The sequence below is a fragment of the Panicum virgatum genome, chromosome 2K, assembly GCF_016808335.1.
Source record: "Panicum virgatum strain AP13 chromosome 2K, P.virgatum_v5, whole genome shotgun sequence".
NCBI lineage: Eukaryota > Viridiplantae > Streptophyta > Magnoliopsida > Poales > Poaceae > Panicum > Panicum virgatum.
In genome coordinates this window covers 68,468,003-68,484,634 of record NC_053137.1, presented here as the reverse complement: position 1 = coordinate 68,484,634, position 16,632 = coordinate 68,468,003, and the positions used below count along the sequence as shown (strand labels likewise).

The 16,632-nt window shown below is 48.7% G+C and overlaps 1 protein-coding gene across 1 annotated transcript; it reads right to left on the bottom strand.

The window, feature by feature from the left end:
- Positions 1 to 712: 712 nt before the first annotated feature.
- On the bottom strand, positions 713 to 7,461 carry LOC120694934 (probable AMP deaminase). The gene is made up of 19 exons (XM_039978262.1): positions 7,102 to 7,461; positions 6,254 to 6,435; positions 5,423 to 5,612; positions 4,864 to 5,042; positions 4,718 to 4,769; positions 4,484 to 4,611; positions 3,794 to 3,973; positions 3,647 to 3,714; positions 3,398 to 3,540; positions 3,236 to 3,297; positions 2,979 to 3,092; positions 2,685 to 2,825; positions 2,400 to 2,552; positions 2,173 to 2,226; positions 1,959 to 2,069; positions 1,695 to 1,868; positions 1,524 to 1,604; positions 1,330 to 1,428; positions 713 to 1,239 (listed from the first exon to the last, which is right to left on the bottom strand). Exons 1-19 carry the CDS (start codon positions 7,382 to 7,384, stop codon positions 1,171 to 1,173), a joined length of 2,463 nt encoding a protein of 820 aa, XP_039834196.1. The 5' UTR covers positions 7,385 to 7,461; the 3' UTR covers positions 713 to 1,170.
- Between the last annotated feature and the right edge of the window lie 9,171 nt (positions 7,462 to 16,632).

Genomic DNA, 16,632 nt, shown 5'->3' with positions numbered 1-16,632 from the left:
AGATCCGCGCGCGGGGAGTAGAAGAGGGAGGGAGAGGCCATCGCGGCGGGAGTGTTAGTGCGCGGGGCAGATCAGATCTCGTCGCCCCCGACCTGGGGCTGCAACGCAATTCTAGACCCGGTCGGTGCGCATGTCGGCAGCTTCCTCGAGGTTCTTGTCACAGTCCAAAAGTTCTTTCAGATGGTAGAAGTTTCTTTTTTTTCTGAATATTGATATTCACTGTAATTGTTCTCTAAGTTCTGAAATGAAACTTCATGGCAAAACGCAAATGCAATAGTTTCTCCTTTGTACTTCTGCATTTGCTTGGTTCAGAGCAACCGCCGCAGTAGTATAGAGCCAAAAGGTACCATGCTTCACTGTTAGTGCAGGCCTTCTCAGTGGTGCTACCATCGCACACGAGTGACTCAGTTCAGCTGTTATTTGATTAATTGAATTTGTTGGCTATGTGATTTGTGATATGCATTTATATTTATTGTTAGTACACTCATTTCTATTGTTAGGTTCGATTCAAATGATAGGGCGCGCAACGCACACCAAATGTTCTAGTTAAGTAAACTACGCCTCCTGCGAGGCACACCCAAGAGCGAACTTCCCTCTTCACTTGATACTTTATTTCTCTCTCTCTCTCGAACACGATCAATATTGATTCTTACTTTGTTTTTCTTCTACGAAATCTTGTATAGCATACGAGGTATTTGGAAACGCCGCAGCATTAATTCATAATTCGCTATACAACCAGCCTCGTAAAATATGTAAAAAGTAGCACAGTTTAGCATTCTCGGTACGGTACATATATACTAACACATACGCACCAATATAAGATAGTACATCAGGCGATATTCTAACTTTTAACTATCATCGTCAATTCGAATGCACGACCTATTCGTCCATCCTCGAGGATTTGAACTCCCTTATTCAAATGGTACCACCCTCACACCAGACTTGGTATACTAGAAGGCCTTGGTACTGCATATCATCACATAATCCCATTCAGCAACACGCATCCTACTCAGGAAATAAGAGATTCATTGAAAAGTAGGATCATCTTGACACCTTTTCTCCTCCCTTGCAAACACGGACAGGCTGCATAGATTTGCTTCTTCTTGCAAGGTTTCCAACCAGGCAAATAATACGTGCCAGTCTGGACTGGACGCCAGGGCATCAGGGTTTTCATTTGTCAATTTCTTCTGGTAGTTTAACGTTTCCAAAATGTATTAGCTCCATTTCTTCTTTCCAAATCTGCAGCCAGAATATGAAAAAGATTATAAACAAAGTAATTGCAAGAATGCTTAGCAAGACACAACATCTAAACAGAAGAAAGGCATATACCGTGTGTCGAAATTCAACCCTGATGTGAGGAACATTTGTTTGGTGGATGTCATTGCCCTCAGGACCCCTTCTGTAGTAGTTTCTCCCGATCCAGTGGGACTAAAAAAGACAATGTTAGAGCTCGTATAAAGAGGGGTGAAAGAAGATGGTCAACATATCCAAAGCAAAACAGCCATATAGATGAGCAATTTTACCTTGAGCCTGTGAGAGAAACCGGACTGGTACACAGAATTCCTTGCTATTTCACACAAGTCACACGAACTCAACTTCCAAAGCTGCCAGGAGTAACCAGCAATCAAAATTAAGAAGGTTGAAGTGGGCGTAAAACAAATATCAGAGAGGAGGGATTGAGGAATGGACATTACCGAAGCAGCGATACTGTATTCTTCAACCAGAGGTTCCTTTGTCAGATGAATTTGTAAAGGGTCATCAGTTGAGAGAGACACGTTAAGTCCTCTTAGGAAAAATGTAGGGAAAGGGTTCCGGTGATAGTCAATAAACAACGAATTGTTACTCAAAGGAGACATTGCAAGACCAATCTGAATAAGCCAAAAAGAAGATGTTTAATTTCTCAAGGGACCACACGAAATCAAATGGATGATCAATCAATAGAAAATACCATCACTAACCTGAGCAAGATAATACAGGTATTGAAGAACAGGGGATTTCCTAAGATTAACCCCATGAGCAATATTATGTGAAGTAAGGAACGCTGCAGCAAGATGATCGATATCGCCAGCCTGAAGATATAAAAGTTATCAGGTCACTATGGTCAAGTTCAATCTAGAGGTGTAGTTTATGTTCAGGTCCAATCTGGAGATGTAATATATGTTACTCATATACCTCCCCACAGTGTGGACGAAGTTTGATTGTTGTCATGCCCTTGGACTCACGAAGCTGCACTTACAAAAAAAATTCAAATCAACCAAGGTGCTGTAATCAGATGAATTGTGAAGAGAAGCTAGAATGTATGAAAAATAAATTTCACGCTGAATTTTTTTTCTGTAGCGGAATTTCTGTGTTACTTTTCATTAACTGAGCACAGGAAGATTTCCATGCAAGATGTTTACCTTGTTCAGTGTGTACAGATTGGCATAACAATAGTACACATAATATGCATAGGCTGGATTGAAAACATTAGTCCATTGTTCAGGTGTTGGCATATGTTTTGTTGGGCGCCTTTCAGGTTTGCTTTCATCATCCACCAAATCCAACCCAACAACCTGAAGAATATTAGTATAAAAAATGTAATTATAGCTAGATCCTAATATGATGAAAATGGTCCCTTTAAAAATAGGGGAAATAATAAGGTGGAAAGCACCCATTCAGTGGATTATACAAATATTTCCACTAACCTGTTCTAAGAAAACATGGAGATGAGGATGTGAAGCAGGGTCAATAGTTACTTCATAAAGAGGGAGAAAAATGTTGTCAAGGAGGTTTTGGAACGAATTGATTGTGCCCATCTCCCTGTATACATTGTATATCCGAGGAATCTGCAGAGAGAATCGAAATAATGTTTAGTGTAGCTATTCGGGTAAAAACAAAAATTAAAGCACCTCAATTATATTCTTGTTCCATTTCAGGTTAGGCAGAGTTTAATATTTAGTTAATGAACACACTTGGACCCAAGAAGGGGGGCTATCAACCTGAATTAACCAAACAACATTCTCACTGTATAACTCATTGTTCACAATCCAACTAGCCATCTGGTCCCATTCACTTTTTTTCCTCCCGTAAATAGATATCCGATACTCAGCCATCTGGTGAAGAAGGTTACAAGAGTCATTAGCTGGGCCCATTATAGAAGAATGAATTGCTAAAAATCATAGCATAGCATGTGATCACTAAAATCAGAAGAACTGGTTCCATTATTAAAAAAAAAATCTATGAAAAGTTAACACACCTGATATTTACTTGCTTCAAGGTCAGAAAACACTTCTTTTGTGAGCTCAGCAAGGAAGCGACCTGTCCATGTGCAAGTCATACTGACCGTGAGCTGAATGCAGCATGTAAATAATAGCTGCACCATAGCTGAGATTTACTCAACAAGACAAAATATTTGCACCTTGAATAAGATTATCCTGTTTTAAGAAGATCTCCCTTAGGCGAGATTGGCCACATGGGTTGTATTTCAGATTAAACTTGTCAAAACGATGAAATGTGCTCTTATCAGCATGGACATCTAAGAGATCAACATTGAGGTCATACCTGGCAGGGAGATCACGGGGTTACTTAAACAGGGAGATCAACGTGTTACTTAAAACTAGTAGCCAAAAGATACATGCGAGCATATTCAAATATAGAATTCAGTTACCCAGTCAAGTCCAAACTCTCGAAAACCTCCTTGAGAGTCAAATAGGTCCCATCTCTAAAGATTACGACCTACAAAAAGTTTGGACTGAAGTCAGATGCAGAACACCACACATCCGAGACAAGTTCAGAAAAGAAAAGGTGGATGCACCTCGTCAGGTTCCTTCCTCAACTTTGACTTAATAAATCTCAACAAATGCTTCTGGTTCATGCATGCAGAGTGATGAACATGAGTATCAACCTTCCGAACATTGTAAAAGTCCCGGTGTGGTGCAGCTTTCTGAGCAAGCAGTTCTCTATCCGCATTGACCATCAAATGAAGATTAAATTTCTGACAAATCCACAAGAGTGAACATAAGGAGTAAATATAAACTGGTGCATGAACCATTAGCATTTATTCAGTAAGATTTATTATCAGCCTATCTTGAAAACCTGGTTTGGAATACATTCACTTTATGCCAGCAACCTCGATAAGATCTATGAACCAAGCTAATTTGTAGTGTACAGGTTTACTAACTCCAGTCAAAAAAGGATGGAGTTCAGACAAGGAGAATTAGCACAAAAGGAAACTATCCTGCTTGTCTGAAACGTCAAGTTCTAGTGACCGAGCCCGGAGGTAGTATATTAATAGCCAAACTTGTAATATTTTTGTTTTTTATATGCCGGGTGCCAGAAAATAAAAATACAGAATGCACGTCAACACTGACCATCACATGATTCCATGAGAAGGCTTGGTTGGTGTGACATTACCATCACTAGACTAAGTAGACTACATAACGAATACCTGTGCAGAAGGTGCAAGTGATTAAAACTTAAAAGAAAATGGTCTGAAGAGAATTACTTGCTCTAGAAGATTTAAACGGTGGTGACACACGGTTCGGATATCCCCAGCAGCCAATACACGGAGGATGTAGTGCATATCAGTAAAGAAAGTAGTTGCACCAGCAACAGGATAGAGTCTTTCTTTAGCTGTAAAGACACAGAGAAAGGCATGATGCTCAGTGTACCATAAACCGAAACATCAATGCATAAAGTTAGATGTAGAAATAAAAATATGGAATTATTTGTTGCTCACAATCTTTATTGGGGTATACATGAACGACACCATCAACCATCTCAAAATGATGCTGAAAGATAGAAAAATATAATTAGGGAAAGAGAAAGTAGCTTAGATGAATTTTTGTCCGGTCAACATGCTCATATCTAAAGAACTGCACTTACTTCAGTTTTAGCCTGATGTTCATAATTGAATGGATTCGGGTTAGGTTTTGGAGTACTAGGATCAGTAATGATTTCCTTCTCCCAAGGAGCAACTTCTTCTCTGAATATATACCTCTCACGCAGCTCAAGACATTTCTGAAGAACTTTATATGCTTCAATTTCATCAGGAGAAGGAGTCTCTGAGGAGGAAAAAAGGGAGTAGAGTTGTGGCACATATAACAAAAACATGCAACAGTAGGTTTTATAACAAGTTAGAAATCAGGTAGATTAATGGAATAAGAAAAATAACAAGTTAGATTCATGGAATCAGGGAGATACATTGCAACACCCAACCTCCTACTGAGAAGAAAAACCATCCCTATCTTATACCCCATGAACCGATACCAAAGCAAAGAAAGAAAACGCTGGCATGTAGACATTTGCAGAGAAAATAACAAACCCCAGGAGTTGAACATGTTAAGTTTTTTTTTTTAAGAAAAGAACACCAATGAGCAAAGCAACACTGTTTTACTTACAAAAGACTGGATCAAATAGATAAAGGGATAAAAGTAGTCCATACCAACAGCTGTGATGTTGATCTTACTGAAGGTTTCATGCTCAGGCTCCTTTCGGAGTATATCAGCTGCTATTGGGTTAAGCTGGGGCGCATGCAGACTGCCAGTTGCACTATGGGATCTAATCATCTGTGTTGATGGTACTGATTTTAACTCCCCGTTCTGGCTTGTTTTATCTGGAAGGAGCTCTGATTCCTGAGCAACGGAACAAACAGGAAACAAATCACTGTTAGTCTATAATATCATTACAAGATACATTTGCAAGAAAAATATAATACTGCCCCAACAAACACACACACAAAAATGTACGACTGCAACATAGGAGAAATGTCACAACAAAATTGCAGAACAAACACATAAAACATAAAACAGATATCATGTGAAGCAATACTGGCTATAAATAAGCACATTCACAGTAAATAGAATAAATTACCATTTGTGATTCCATAATCAATTTAAAGTATTTTTTTGAAATGTGTATTTTTATTTGTTTGGTGATTACTAATTTCAAAATTTGGCAATAATCTACTCATACTGTTGCAGCTTAGACCAGCCCCTAATACGCAGATGCGCTTCATTAACAATTAGACATGATTTCAATAACATATACATGGTTGCAACATAGCTTGAGGAGCTTTAGCTAAGGCCTATATAGTGAGCTGAACCGCCCGGAACCGCATGCATTTTGAGCCAGATTACAAACCATAGCACTGTGAAGAACTGAAGATCCTCAAATAAAACATATATGGCATTGATGGATACAACGTACACACTAGTAGAAATAATAAGCACATTGGTGTTGCTGGTTAGAGTAAGAAAAGACATCTGAGACTTACAATAGTGCCATTTGTGGTCAAGTAAGCAGCATCATTCTTGGCATCTGGAACAAGATCCTCCTCATCATCTGAATCTTCAATTCTCTCAAACGCACTGACAACAGGGACAGGGGATTTTGGTGTAGTGGGTCTAACAATAGCTCCAACTCTTTTAGTTGAACCTGGAGAGATTACTGGCCTACCTGAAAGGTAAAGAATCCAACATTAGCAGGTGAAATGGTCCCGCAATACAGCATTGTTAACCCTGCGTTCATGAACATTTGCAAGTGTAAACACATAATAGCCACCTACAAAACAGATCCAGTTTTAAGGTTTTCCTGTGTCCTCATCAGGTCATTTTTGCAGCTTTCTTTTTTTTTTGATGGTATTTTTGCAGCTTTCAGTACTCAGCATGCACTGCCACAGCCACTTGAGGGGCCAAAAAGAAAGGTGGCATGGAGCATAGAGCTGAACAAGCTAGAAACGATTCTGAGAAGCCTACGTGGGAACGTTCTTCCTCAAATTTACAGAAAAATTACTAATTCTTAAACGATCAGCATAAACAACACCAGGACACCTATAATCAAACTTAATAGCTGCAAACCGAGATCGACCGACAATACCCTCTCTGGATCAAACGACACAAGGGGTGCAGCGCAGTAACACTGAACAAATCAAACGATCGAGCACATTGTACAACCCCAGACAAGTAAACACTTCACTTCCCTATCGTACTACCGCGCCGGTCACTTGACATATCACTACGAGGTGGAGCCTAGGAGCGGAAAACAAAAACAAATAAACAACAGGTGCGCGTTGGGGGTAGTGGGGGGGGGGGGGGGGGGGGGGGGGGGGGGGGGGGGGTTAACCCTCTCGGCCGGTGTGGAGCGGCGGGAGGCCCAGCGGGATGGGCATGGTGCGGCGATCGTGATCCCTGTGCGGCGGGGTGTGGTCTTGGTCCTCTTCGGCATCATCCAGGTCGTAGTCGTGGGCTCCTCCATCGGGGGGGAGGCGGGTGCGGCGGCGTTGGTCGCTGGCGAAGCGGAGGAGCTGCTCGAGGGTCTTGCGGTGCATGTAGTAGGCAGAGGCCGCGGAGAAGGAGGCGCCGACGAGGGCCGCGACGGCGAGGTGGAGCGCGTAGGGTGAGTCCATGGCGCCGCCGCCGCCGCCAACCTCTCTCTGACTGGGGTTTGCGCGAGTGGTTTGATGAGGCGGCGGCGCCGAATGCTCAGGGGTGAACCGGCGGGTGAGCTTTATACGAGAACGAGAACAGAGGAGGTGGGTCCATCGTCACAGCTCGGTGGGGTCCTCTCTTTCTACGCGACGAATCTCTGCTTGGACATTCTTACCTTAGAATTTATTCCCCAACAATTTTAGTTTCTTTTTTCTTTCTCCCAACAACATCATTTATTTATGCAGTACTATGTGTTAAACCCGGGACAGTAGGACTGTCCACTGGCACGAAATGTAGCACATAGTTATGCCCTATCTTTTTTTTTACCTACACAAATAGAAGTAGAACTAGTCGACGGTCTTGGAAACTAACCAAACCTCTCGGACTAAAATCCTAACATAACTCGACTAGGATTTCCATGTAACTCTACTTCCCCTGATCATACAAGGGCAAGCAGGGACCCCTCCAAAAAATATCGAACAATACCAGAGGGATTACAAACCACCACACAGGACGTAGGGTATTACGCTCTGGCGGCCCGAACCTGTCTAAATCCTTGTGTTCCTTGCCCCATCGCGTTCTGATCTCGGCGAGTCCCAACTCATAACCACTCTTCTCGGGATACCCCTCGGAGAACCCGACGGTAAAACACCGACAGCCGGCGCCCACCGTGGGGCCTCTCGCCAACGATCGTCAGAAGAATTCGATGGCTTCTCTCGACGACAATCTTGTACTCGCAAAAGGCACTTTCCTTCACATCGGCTCTTGGATCTTCGTCGCCGACGGATCAGGCGGCTTCGAAAGCTGTTCAATTAATCGAGATCCTCCAGAAGTTTTAGAAGCTGCAAAACAACGCGAATTCGACGAATTCATCAATCAACTCGAAGAAATCGGATTCTCGGACCTCAACAATGAAGCCCGAATTCAACCCGAATTCGACGCAATCAAAGCCAAAACACTTTCCGAATTGGAAGAGGATTTGGAAAAACTGCTGGAAGATTCCAAGCAGGAAACTTCCAAGAACGGAAAGACTACACTTCCCAATTGCATCCGCGTCCCAGAACCAAGTCTTCGGAAGAAAAAGTCAAAGACTAGCTTCAAGAAAACTACTCGCAAAAAGAAGCAGTCGAAAAATACTTTTTCAAACATCGATGATAAGATCGAGCACTGCCTCCAGAAAGCTGAAGACACGTTCAACATTAGCACTTCTCTCGAAGAACTCTCCAACCAGCGGACTCTCAACTCTGCAGAGCTGGAACGAGAGCAAGTTTTCATCAGATATCTCGAAGAATTGGGTGAACCAATCTCGGAAGATGAACTAGCCGAATGGTCACACAACATCGACTTGTTCATGGAAGGATTAACCAACCCCGACATGCGTGAAGCTCTCTGGGAACAATCCGAAGTAAAGAAACTCTGGGACGATTCACAAAACAAGTCACCAACTCAATTGGACCGACACTTGTCTGAATCCCACCCTGAGGAAGACTCTGTTTCAATCGAAGAGTACATGAATCATTGGTGCAACACCATCCAAACTCCAAATTCCCCTACTCCGCAAGAAGATCATCGCACCCCGCGGCTATTTTCTTCAAAAGAGCAGGACAATTTGAAAAAGTACGAAAAATTCATAAATAAACTTTCAATCCGAATCGAAGGTGGATGGTTCCCGCCAGGTGCCATCCCATACGATGAAGACCTTCTTCAACACACTCTCGAATTCTCCTATGATTCGGACCAAGTCCTCAAAATTCATCATCAACAAAGGGGAAGACCATGAAGAAGTCGAAGCCTACAGCCCGACATCTAATTACCGAATACCCGATATCTACGGGTACAATCCGCGAAAATGACGTCGCGACAAGGCAGCACCCCCTTCTCAACCAAAGCAGTCGACGACTGACTCTACTCACTAGAAAATTCATTCAAAATGCTTCCTACATCCCAAAGGAAAGAACTCGAGCTTCTAATGCACCACTCTTCGCAAAGCACTCGGAGCCCTTCAACTTCTGCCAACAAAGAAAACAAAGAGAAAGTCAACACGAGCAATATACCCTCCCAATGAGAAATTCAGCATGCTAGCTACTCAAGAGAGTCATCTGTTGGGCTTACCCCCTGTCTTATACCCAATAAAGGCTAGGATGGGTTCGCCCGAGCTCTGACTCAGATTCAAAAAAACTACTCACACTGGCAATAGAGTCATCTATTGGGCTTACCCCCGGTCTTACACCTAATAAAGGCTAGGATGGGTTCGCCCGAGCTCTGACTCAGTTCACCACTCGTGTTGACAGAAATAAGAGATTAAAGAGAGTCATCTATTGGGCTTACCCCCGGTCTTATTCCCAATAAAGACTAGGATGGGTTCGCCCGAGCTCTAACTCGAGTCATCTATTGGGCTTACCCCCAGTCTTACACCCAATAAAGGTTAGGATGGGTTCACCTGAGCTCTGACTTAGTTCACAAACCACTCGTGTTGGCAGAAGACAAATACCCAAGTCCACCCCCGGTCTTACACCCAGTAAAGGCCAAGATGGATCCACCCGAGTAAAATTCAATATAAAGAATTCGAGTGCTTCAAAATTGGATGAAAGAAAAGATTTCATCACCGGAGACATGAATTCGAGTGCTTCAAAATTGGATGAAAGAAAAGATTTCATCACCGGAGACATGAGCTCCCCCCCTCCCAAGGGGTTATTTATTCAGGAGTCGATACTCCACCAGTTACTCCAAATACCAACCTTTCCTTTTTTAAGTTAAGGTCAAAGGCATGGCGAATCGGGTAGCTGGGGCTAGGGGACATGAGCTTCACGGCCCAAGAGACAAGTTCTCTACCTTTAGGAGTAAAACCTAAGAGACATGAGCTCCCCCTCCCAAGAGGTGGTAACTCCTTCGACTACCTCGAATACCAACCTTTCCTTGTTAAGGTCAAAGGCACGGCAAATCGAGTAGTCGGGGCCTATGGCCCTAGAGACAAGTTCTCTACTTCCTCGTCCATGAGACGACGACAAATTATCGACTACTGCAGTACTCAATCTCCGGATGGGACACACTCCCTATCTTCCAAGAGGATCTCCGGATGGGACACGCTCCCTATTTCCCAAGAGGAATCTTTTTCGTCCATGAGGCGACAAATTATCGACTACTACGGTACTCGATCTCCGGATGGGACACACTCCATATCTCCCAAGAGGATCTCCGGATGGGACACGCTCCCTATTTCCCAAGAGGAATCTTTTCCGTCCATGAGGCGACAAATTATCGACAACTGCGGTCCTCGATCTCCGGATGGGACACGCTCCCTATCTCCCAAGAGGATCTACGGATGGGACATGCTCCCTATTTCCCAAGTGGAATCTTTTTCGTCCATGAGACGACAAATTATCGACTACTACGGTACTCGATCTTTGGACGGGACAAGATCCCTATCTCCCAAGAAGAATTTCTTTGTCCGTGAGGCGATAAATTATCGACTACTACGGTACTCGATCTTTGGACGGGACAAGATCCTCATTCCCTAAGAAGGAACTTCTTCGTCTATGAGGCAACAAATTATCGACTACTCCGGTACTCGATCTCTGGATAGGACAAGTTTCCTATCCCCAGGAATTTCATCTACAAGACGACGAATTAATTCGACTACTCCAAAACTCAACCAACGGATGGGACACGCTCCCTATCTCCCAAAAGGATTTCTTCGTCCCTGAGACAACAATCGCTCGACTACTTAATGGGATAAATTCCCCATCTCCAATGAAGATTTAGTCATCCAAGAGCTGACAATTCATCGACTGCTACGCACTCGAAGAGAATATTCGACTACTACAGTACTCGAACAATCTATCTGTCGGATTGCTTATCCGGCAAGTCCACCAGGGGTATGCCCGGCGGTAGATTTGTAGGTGAAGAGGGGATTCCGGAGCCAAGAACTAGATGGTTGCGAGTTGACGCTAGGGTTTAGACAGGTTCGGGCCGCTCGGGAGCGTAATACCCTACGTCCTGTGTTGTGTGTATTGAGCTTTACGATGAAAGGTGTAGATGGGATGAGATCTGCGTTCTATGGGTCCCCTCACGGCGCCTTTATAGGCTAGGTGATGTGGGTTACAAGTAAGGGAAGAGATCTACTCTGGTTGTTACATAGAATTAGGTCTGTTGAGATCCCTAGATATCCGGAATACACATCCACGCCTTGATCCTGATCCTCGGAGGAACCTTCTGACGTCCAGCCGAGTGCTTGTCCACCGGGTAGTCGTGCAGAGTGGCCCTGGCCGAGTAGGTACCCAGTCGGGAGATAACTACTCGCCTGGGAGGTACCCGGATGTATCTCCGTCAAGCCCCGAGTGCTGAAGAGCTTGAGCTTGAATCTTGATGGTTGACTCATGCGAAGTTCTTCGGGACTCATAATGATGTTTGACTCCCTTCAGTCTTCAACGGGATGCACCCCTGGGCGCAGCCGTTGGGTGCAGCCCCTGAGCCTCGAAAGGTTTCGAAGAAGCTTTTTGAGGGTCAATACATAAGCCTTGTTTTCCCAAATTTCCGGGTTACATGAGCACCCAGCATATCATACTGCCTTGTTTTTTGTCCGACTGGACCCGCTCAACTCTGAAGTCATGGCGCCCAGCCCCCGTACAGGGTCACTGGCGGAGTCACGGAGACACGCCGAGTGGTAACGGCGCCCAGCCCACGAGCAGGGTCGCTGGCGGAGTCGCGGAGACATGCCGAGTGGTAGCGGCGCCCAGCCCCTAAGCAGGGTCGCTGTCGGAGTTGCGGAGACACGCCGAGTGGTAGCGGCGCCCAGCCCCTGAGAAAGGTCGCTGGCGGAGTCGCGGAGACACGCCGAGTGGTAGCGGCGCCCAACCTCAGAGCAGAGTCGCTGGCGGAGTTGCGGAGACACGCCGAGTGGTAGTGGCGCCCAGCCTCCGAGCAGAGTCGTTGGCGGAGTTGCGGAGACACGCCGAGCGGTAGCTGCGCCCGGCCTCCGAGCAGGGTCGCTGGCGGAGTCGTGGAGACACGGCGAGTGGTAGCGGCGCCCAGCCCCCGAGCAGGGTCGCTGGCGGAGTCGCAGAGACACGCCGAGTGGTAGCGGCGCCCAGCCCCCGAGCAGGGTCGCTGGTTTGTATTTTTACCATTTGGTCTTTTACTGCAACAGGCAGAAAGTTACTGTTGGGGGCCCGCTCCTTGCTGAGTACGACTCAGGCTGTTTCTGGAAAGTCGATTCAAATCCCGCGCGATCTTCGGGGTGGCCATTGCAGGCATGACTGATCCTATTTAAAAGGGGAAGGGCCCAGCCCACGAAGGGCCTCCCGTTCCCTGGCCTTCTCGCTTCTGCTCTCTTGCTGTTGCCTCTTTGCCTTCTCGCCGCCTGTCGTCCTCCCCGCGCCCCCACAGAGCAGATCCACCCGCCACCACTCGGAATGGCCGGCGAGTCGCCGAAATCTTCCTTCTTCGCGTCTGGAGGTACCGCCGACGTGCCGCCGCCCTCGGAGGTGTGGGCGCCGAGCAACCTCCGGGAGGAGGACATACAAGATCTGGTGGAGCATGGACTCCTCCCCGAGAAGGAGATCTCGGGGTGGAGATGCTGCTTCGGGGAGGAGTTCCCGATGGAGGACTAGACAGAGATGGTCGTCTTCCGGTCCTTCTACGAGAAGGGCTTCGCGTTGCCCGCGGGGGCCTTCTTCTGCGGGCTCCTCTTCTTCTACGAGCTTGAGGTAACTCATCTCAAGCCGAACTCCATCGTGCAGATCGAGATCTTCATTCATTTGTGCGAGGCATTCCTGGGAATCGCCCCGCACTTCAACCTGTGGCGGGCCCTATACCATCTGAGGGGGTACCCATCCGCCGCTCGCCGCGACGTGATGGGCGGCGCCACCTTCTCGCTACGCCAGGGCCGATCGTACCCGGCCCTGGAATTACGTGACAGCAACAAGGGGTGGCACAAGGAGTGGTTCGTTGTGTCAAACCCGGCCCCTTGTCTGCCAGCCCGCACTGGCCGCGCGCCGGAGCCTCGCGCGTGCTGGGAAAAACAGCCGACCGAGGAGGAGATGGTCCAGGTGGACCTCCTTCTCAAAGAGATCGCCGGCCTGTTAGCCTAGGGGCTGACGGGCGCCGTGGTGGCCCTGTCCTTTAGTAGGCGGCTGGTGCAGCCGATTCGGGATAGGGTGCACCCCGGCTTTGAGTACTAGGGTCATCAGGACCCGACCCGGGGGTAGAACCGAAAGGTTCCCTGGGAAGAAGCCGCGAACCGGGGCGCCCGCATGATGCAAGGGCCGATCCGCAACCGCGGTTGCCCGAAGACGCACTGCTTGAAGCGGCTGACCAGAGCCGTAAGTCTTCTTGTCTCTTCCGTGTTGTTCTGCTTTCTGTTCCTAGTTGTTCTGTTCTTGCCTTGGAGTTGTTTCTACCCTGCTTCTTCATATGCAGGGCACCCGTTGGTTTGTAACCAACTCGGAATGCCTTTGTGAATGCAGGAAAAATTTCTGGAGTTCTGGTCTTCCGCTCCCCTGCCAGAGGGGGATGCGCGGAAGGACACCGCCGCCCCGGCCGATTTGAAGAAGTCGGAGGCAGCAGATCTGGAGGTGTCATCCGACTCGTACATTGGGGATGGGTCGGATGTTGAAGTTGTAGGTGTCAGCGCCCCTCCGGCCGCGCCGAGGCGGAGGAGGCGTGCCGTCAGGAAGATCCTGGTCTCCAAGGCTGGCTTGAGGAGTGCCCTGCCCAAGGGAGTCTCTGCCGCCGCCTCGAGGTCGGGGAGTGAAGAGTTGGGGGCGGACGACGCCCCCGAATTGTCAGGAGAAGGCGCCGGTGCTGACGCCGGGCGCGCTGAAGGGGAAGCGGCGGCCGGGCTGGCGCACATTGGAGGGATCGGATCTCCTCCACTCGTGCCCCGACCGCAGCCACCCACTGCGCCGCTGAGGCTGTCTTTCACCGCTCGTCGGAGCGCAGGGTAAGTGAAGTTTGCTTGTGCGGTCTCTTTGTTTGTTTAGGATCGCCACTTGTATCCTGACACTGTGAAATTTTGGCTTCACAGGAAGAGGAAGGCGGAGGGGTCCGCTGATGAGACCCGCCGGGTCGAGGCGGCTAGCTCCAATCTGTCAGTGGAGAGTCCGCCGCGGTCCCGCGCTCGCCGTGAGGCGATGCCGGGCGAGGCAGAGGCGGAGGACACCGGGCGATCTGCAGCCCGAAAGGCCGCACCGATGGGGGTGGCAGAGGTGCCACCTGTGCCGCCATTGCCTCTGCCACAGGAGACCCCGAGCCGGGAGTTGTTCCCCGCTCGTCAGGGCCCTGTTCTGCCGGGAGTCCTGGTGGTGGAGGAGCAGGAGGCCGTGGGTGACGAGTAGGCCAGGTTGGCGGAGGAGCTCCAGGCCGCCGCGTGCCGTGCAGCGGAATTGGCCGAGGTAGGCTGACATCCCTTGCCTGTGTATTTTTTCGTGTCATGCTGAATTTTGAGCTCATTGCCCTGTTCTTGTTAGGCACTAGCTGGCCAGAGCCAGCGGGCCGCCAAGAGGATGCAGGGGGCACCGGCCGCGGACGGCCGACTCGAGCAGCTCGAGTCCTGGCTGGCCGAGTTGGAGGCACAAAACCACCTGCTGGAGAAGCAGCGGGCAGAGACAGAGAAGGCCCTCGCGGACGAGAAGCGGGGTAAGTGGCGTACCACGCTTTGTGCCGACTCATTTGTGTTCAAGCTAATCGATACCCTCTCAGGGCTGGAGAAGGAGGTCCGCACCTTGAAGCGTGACCTGACGGCCTGTGAGAAGGCCAACGCCGAGCTGCAGAAGGCTCGAGAGGCCGCAGAGGCCAGGGAGGGTGACACGGAGGGAAAGGTCCGCCTGGAGCGCCAGGCACGCGAAGGTATGGTTCTGGAACCACCCTGTTTCCTTTCGGATCCGACTCGCGAGGAGTTAAGATGAAACCTTGCTGACAGGCGCGGAGGCCCGGCTTGCGACAGCGGTCACAACCCTTTGCGAGCTTACCAGCAAGGTGAGCGCCGTCCTCGCCGCCTTTGAGCCGGAAGACAAAGTCGCGGCGGAGAAGCTGGAGGCAGCGCGCGGGCGGCTCGGCGTCTTCGCCAGGGGGGCCGCCAAGGACGCGGCCCAGTACACCCTGGGACTCGTGAAGTCCCACTTCTCGGAGGCCGACTTGGAGCCGGTGGGTGACGGGATGGCGCCGGAGACCTCGAACCTCGCTTGGGCCGACTACCTCGTCGACGCCCGGCCAATCGCGGAGCACGTGGCGGCCGACTTGAACCTGTAATTGTACGAGCTGAAGGAAAATGGTCAGCAGGTGGCCAAAAGAGACAAATATTTATTTTGTATGTAAATAAATTTGCATGTGTTTGTGTTGGATTCCATAATTCGAGTTGCTGCTGAGTTGGCCGAGTAGTTAGGAACAGACGACCCTGCGATGTGCCTTTACTTGCCGGGTTGAGATCTGATCATCAAGCGCGGGGGCGGTAGAAGGTGACGCAGGGTGGTTCCATGATTAATAGGGTTGTGCTCGCAACGACTGGTTACGTTGGGGGTGCCTGGGCTGGGCAGACTTGGACGAGTCGGACTAGCCGAGCCCAACCCCCGAGTGTAAGAGACGAGTCGGGCTGACCGACACACAGCCCCCGAGCGTACTGGACGGGTCGGGGAGAAACAAATACGAGTAATTGAAGACTTTGAACTTTATTAATAACTGATGAGTAGGGTACATATCTCTTTCTTTTTTCTTCTACGGATGGAAGCGACGAAGGTGTTCGATGTTCCATGGATTGCCCACGTCCGTTCTGTCTTTGCGTTCCAGCCTGTAGGTTCCTGGGACAACTACACTGCTCACGATGAAGGGTCCCTCCCATGGGGGAGTTAACTTGCCTCCGGGGGTCTGGACCCGTCGGAGTGCCAGGTCGCCGACGTTGAAGTCGCGCTGTTGGACGTTTTTATCATGATAACGGCATAGCTGCTGCTCGTACCGGGCGTGCTGGTGGGCTGCTGTCAGACGGTGCTCCTCGGCCGAGTCGAGGTCTATTCACTAAATTGTTTTGGCCTCGCCTTCGTCGTAGTTCTGGGTGTGCGGAGCACCAAAGGCAATATCCGTCGTGAGGATAGCCTCAGAACCGTAGACCATGAAGAAGGGGGAGTAGCTGGTGGCCCGGCTTCTCTGCGTGCGCAGCCCCCACACTACTCTGGGTAGTTCCTGGATCCACTTGGAGCCATATTTTTCGATCGGGTCGAAAATCCTGGCTTCGAGC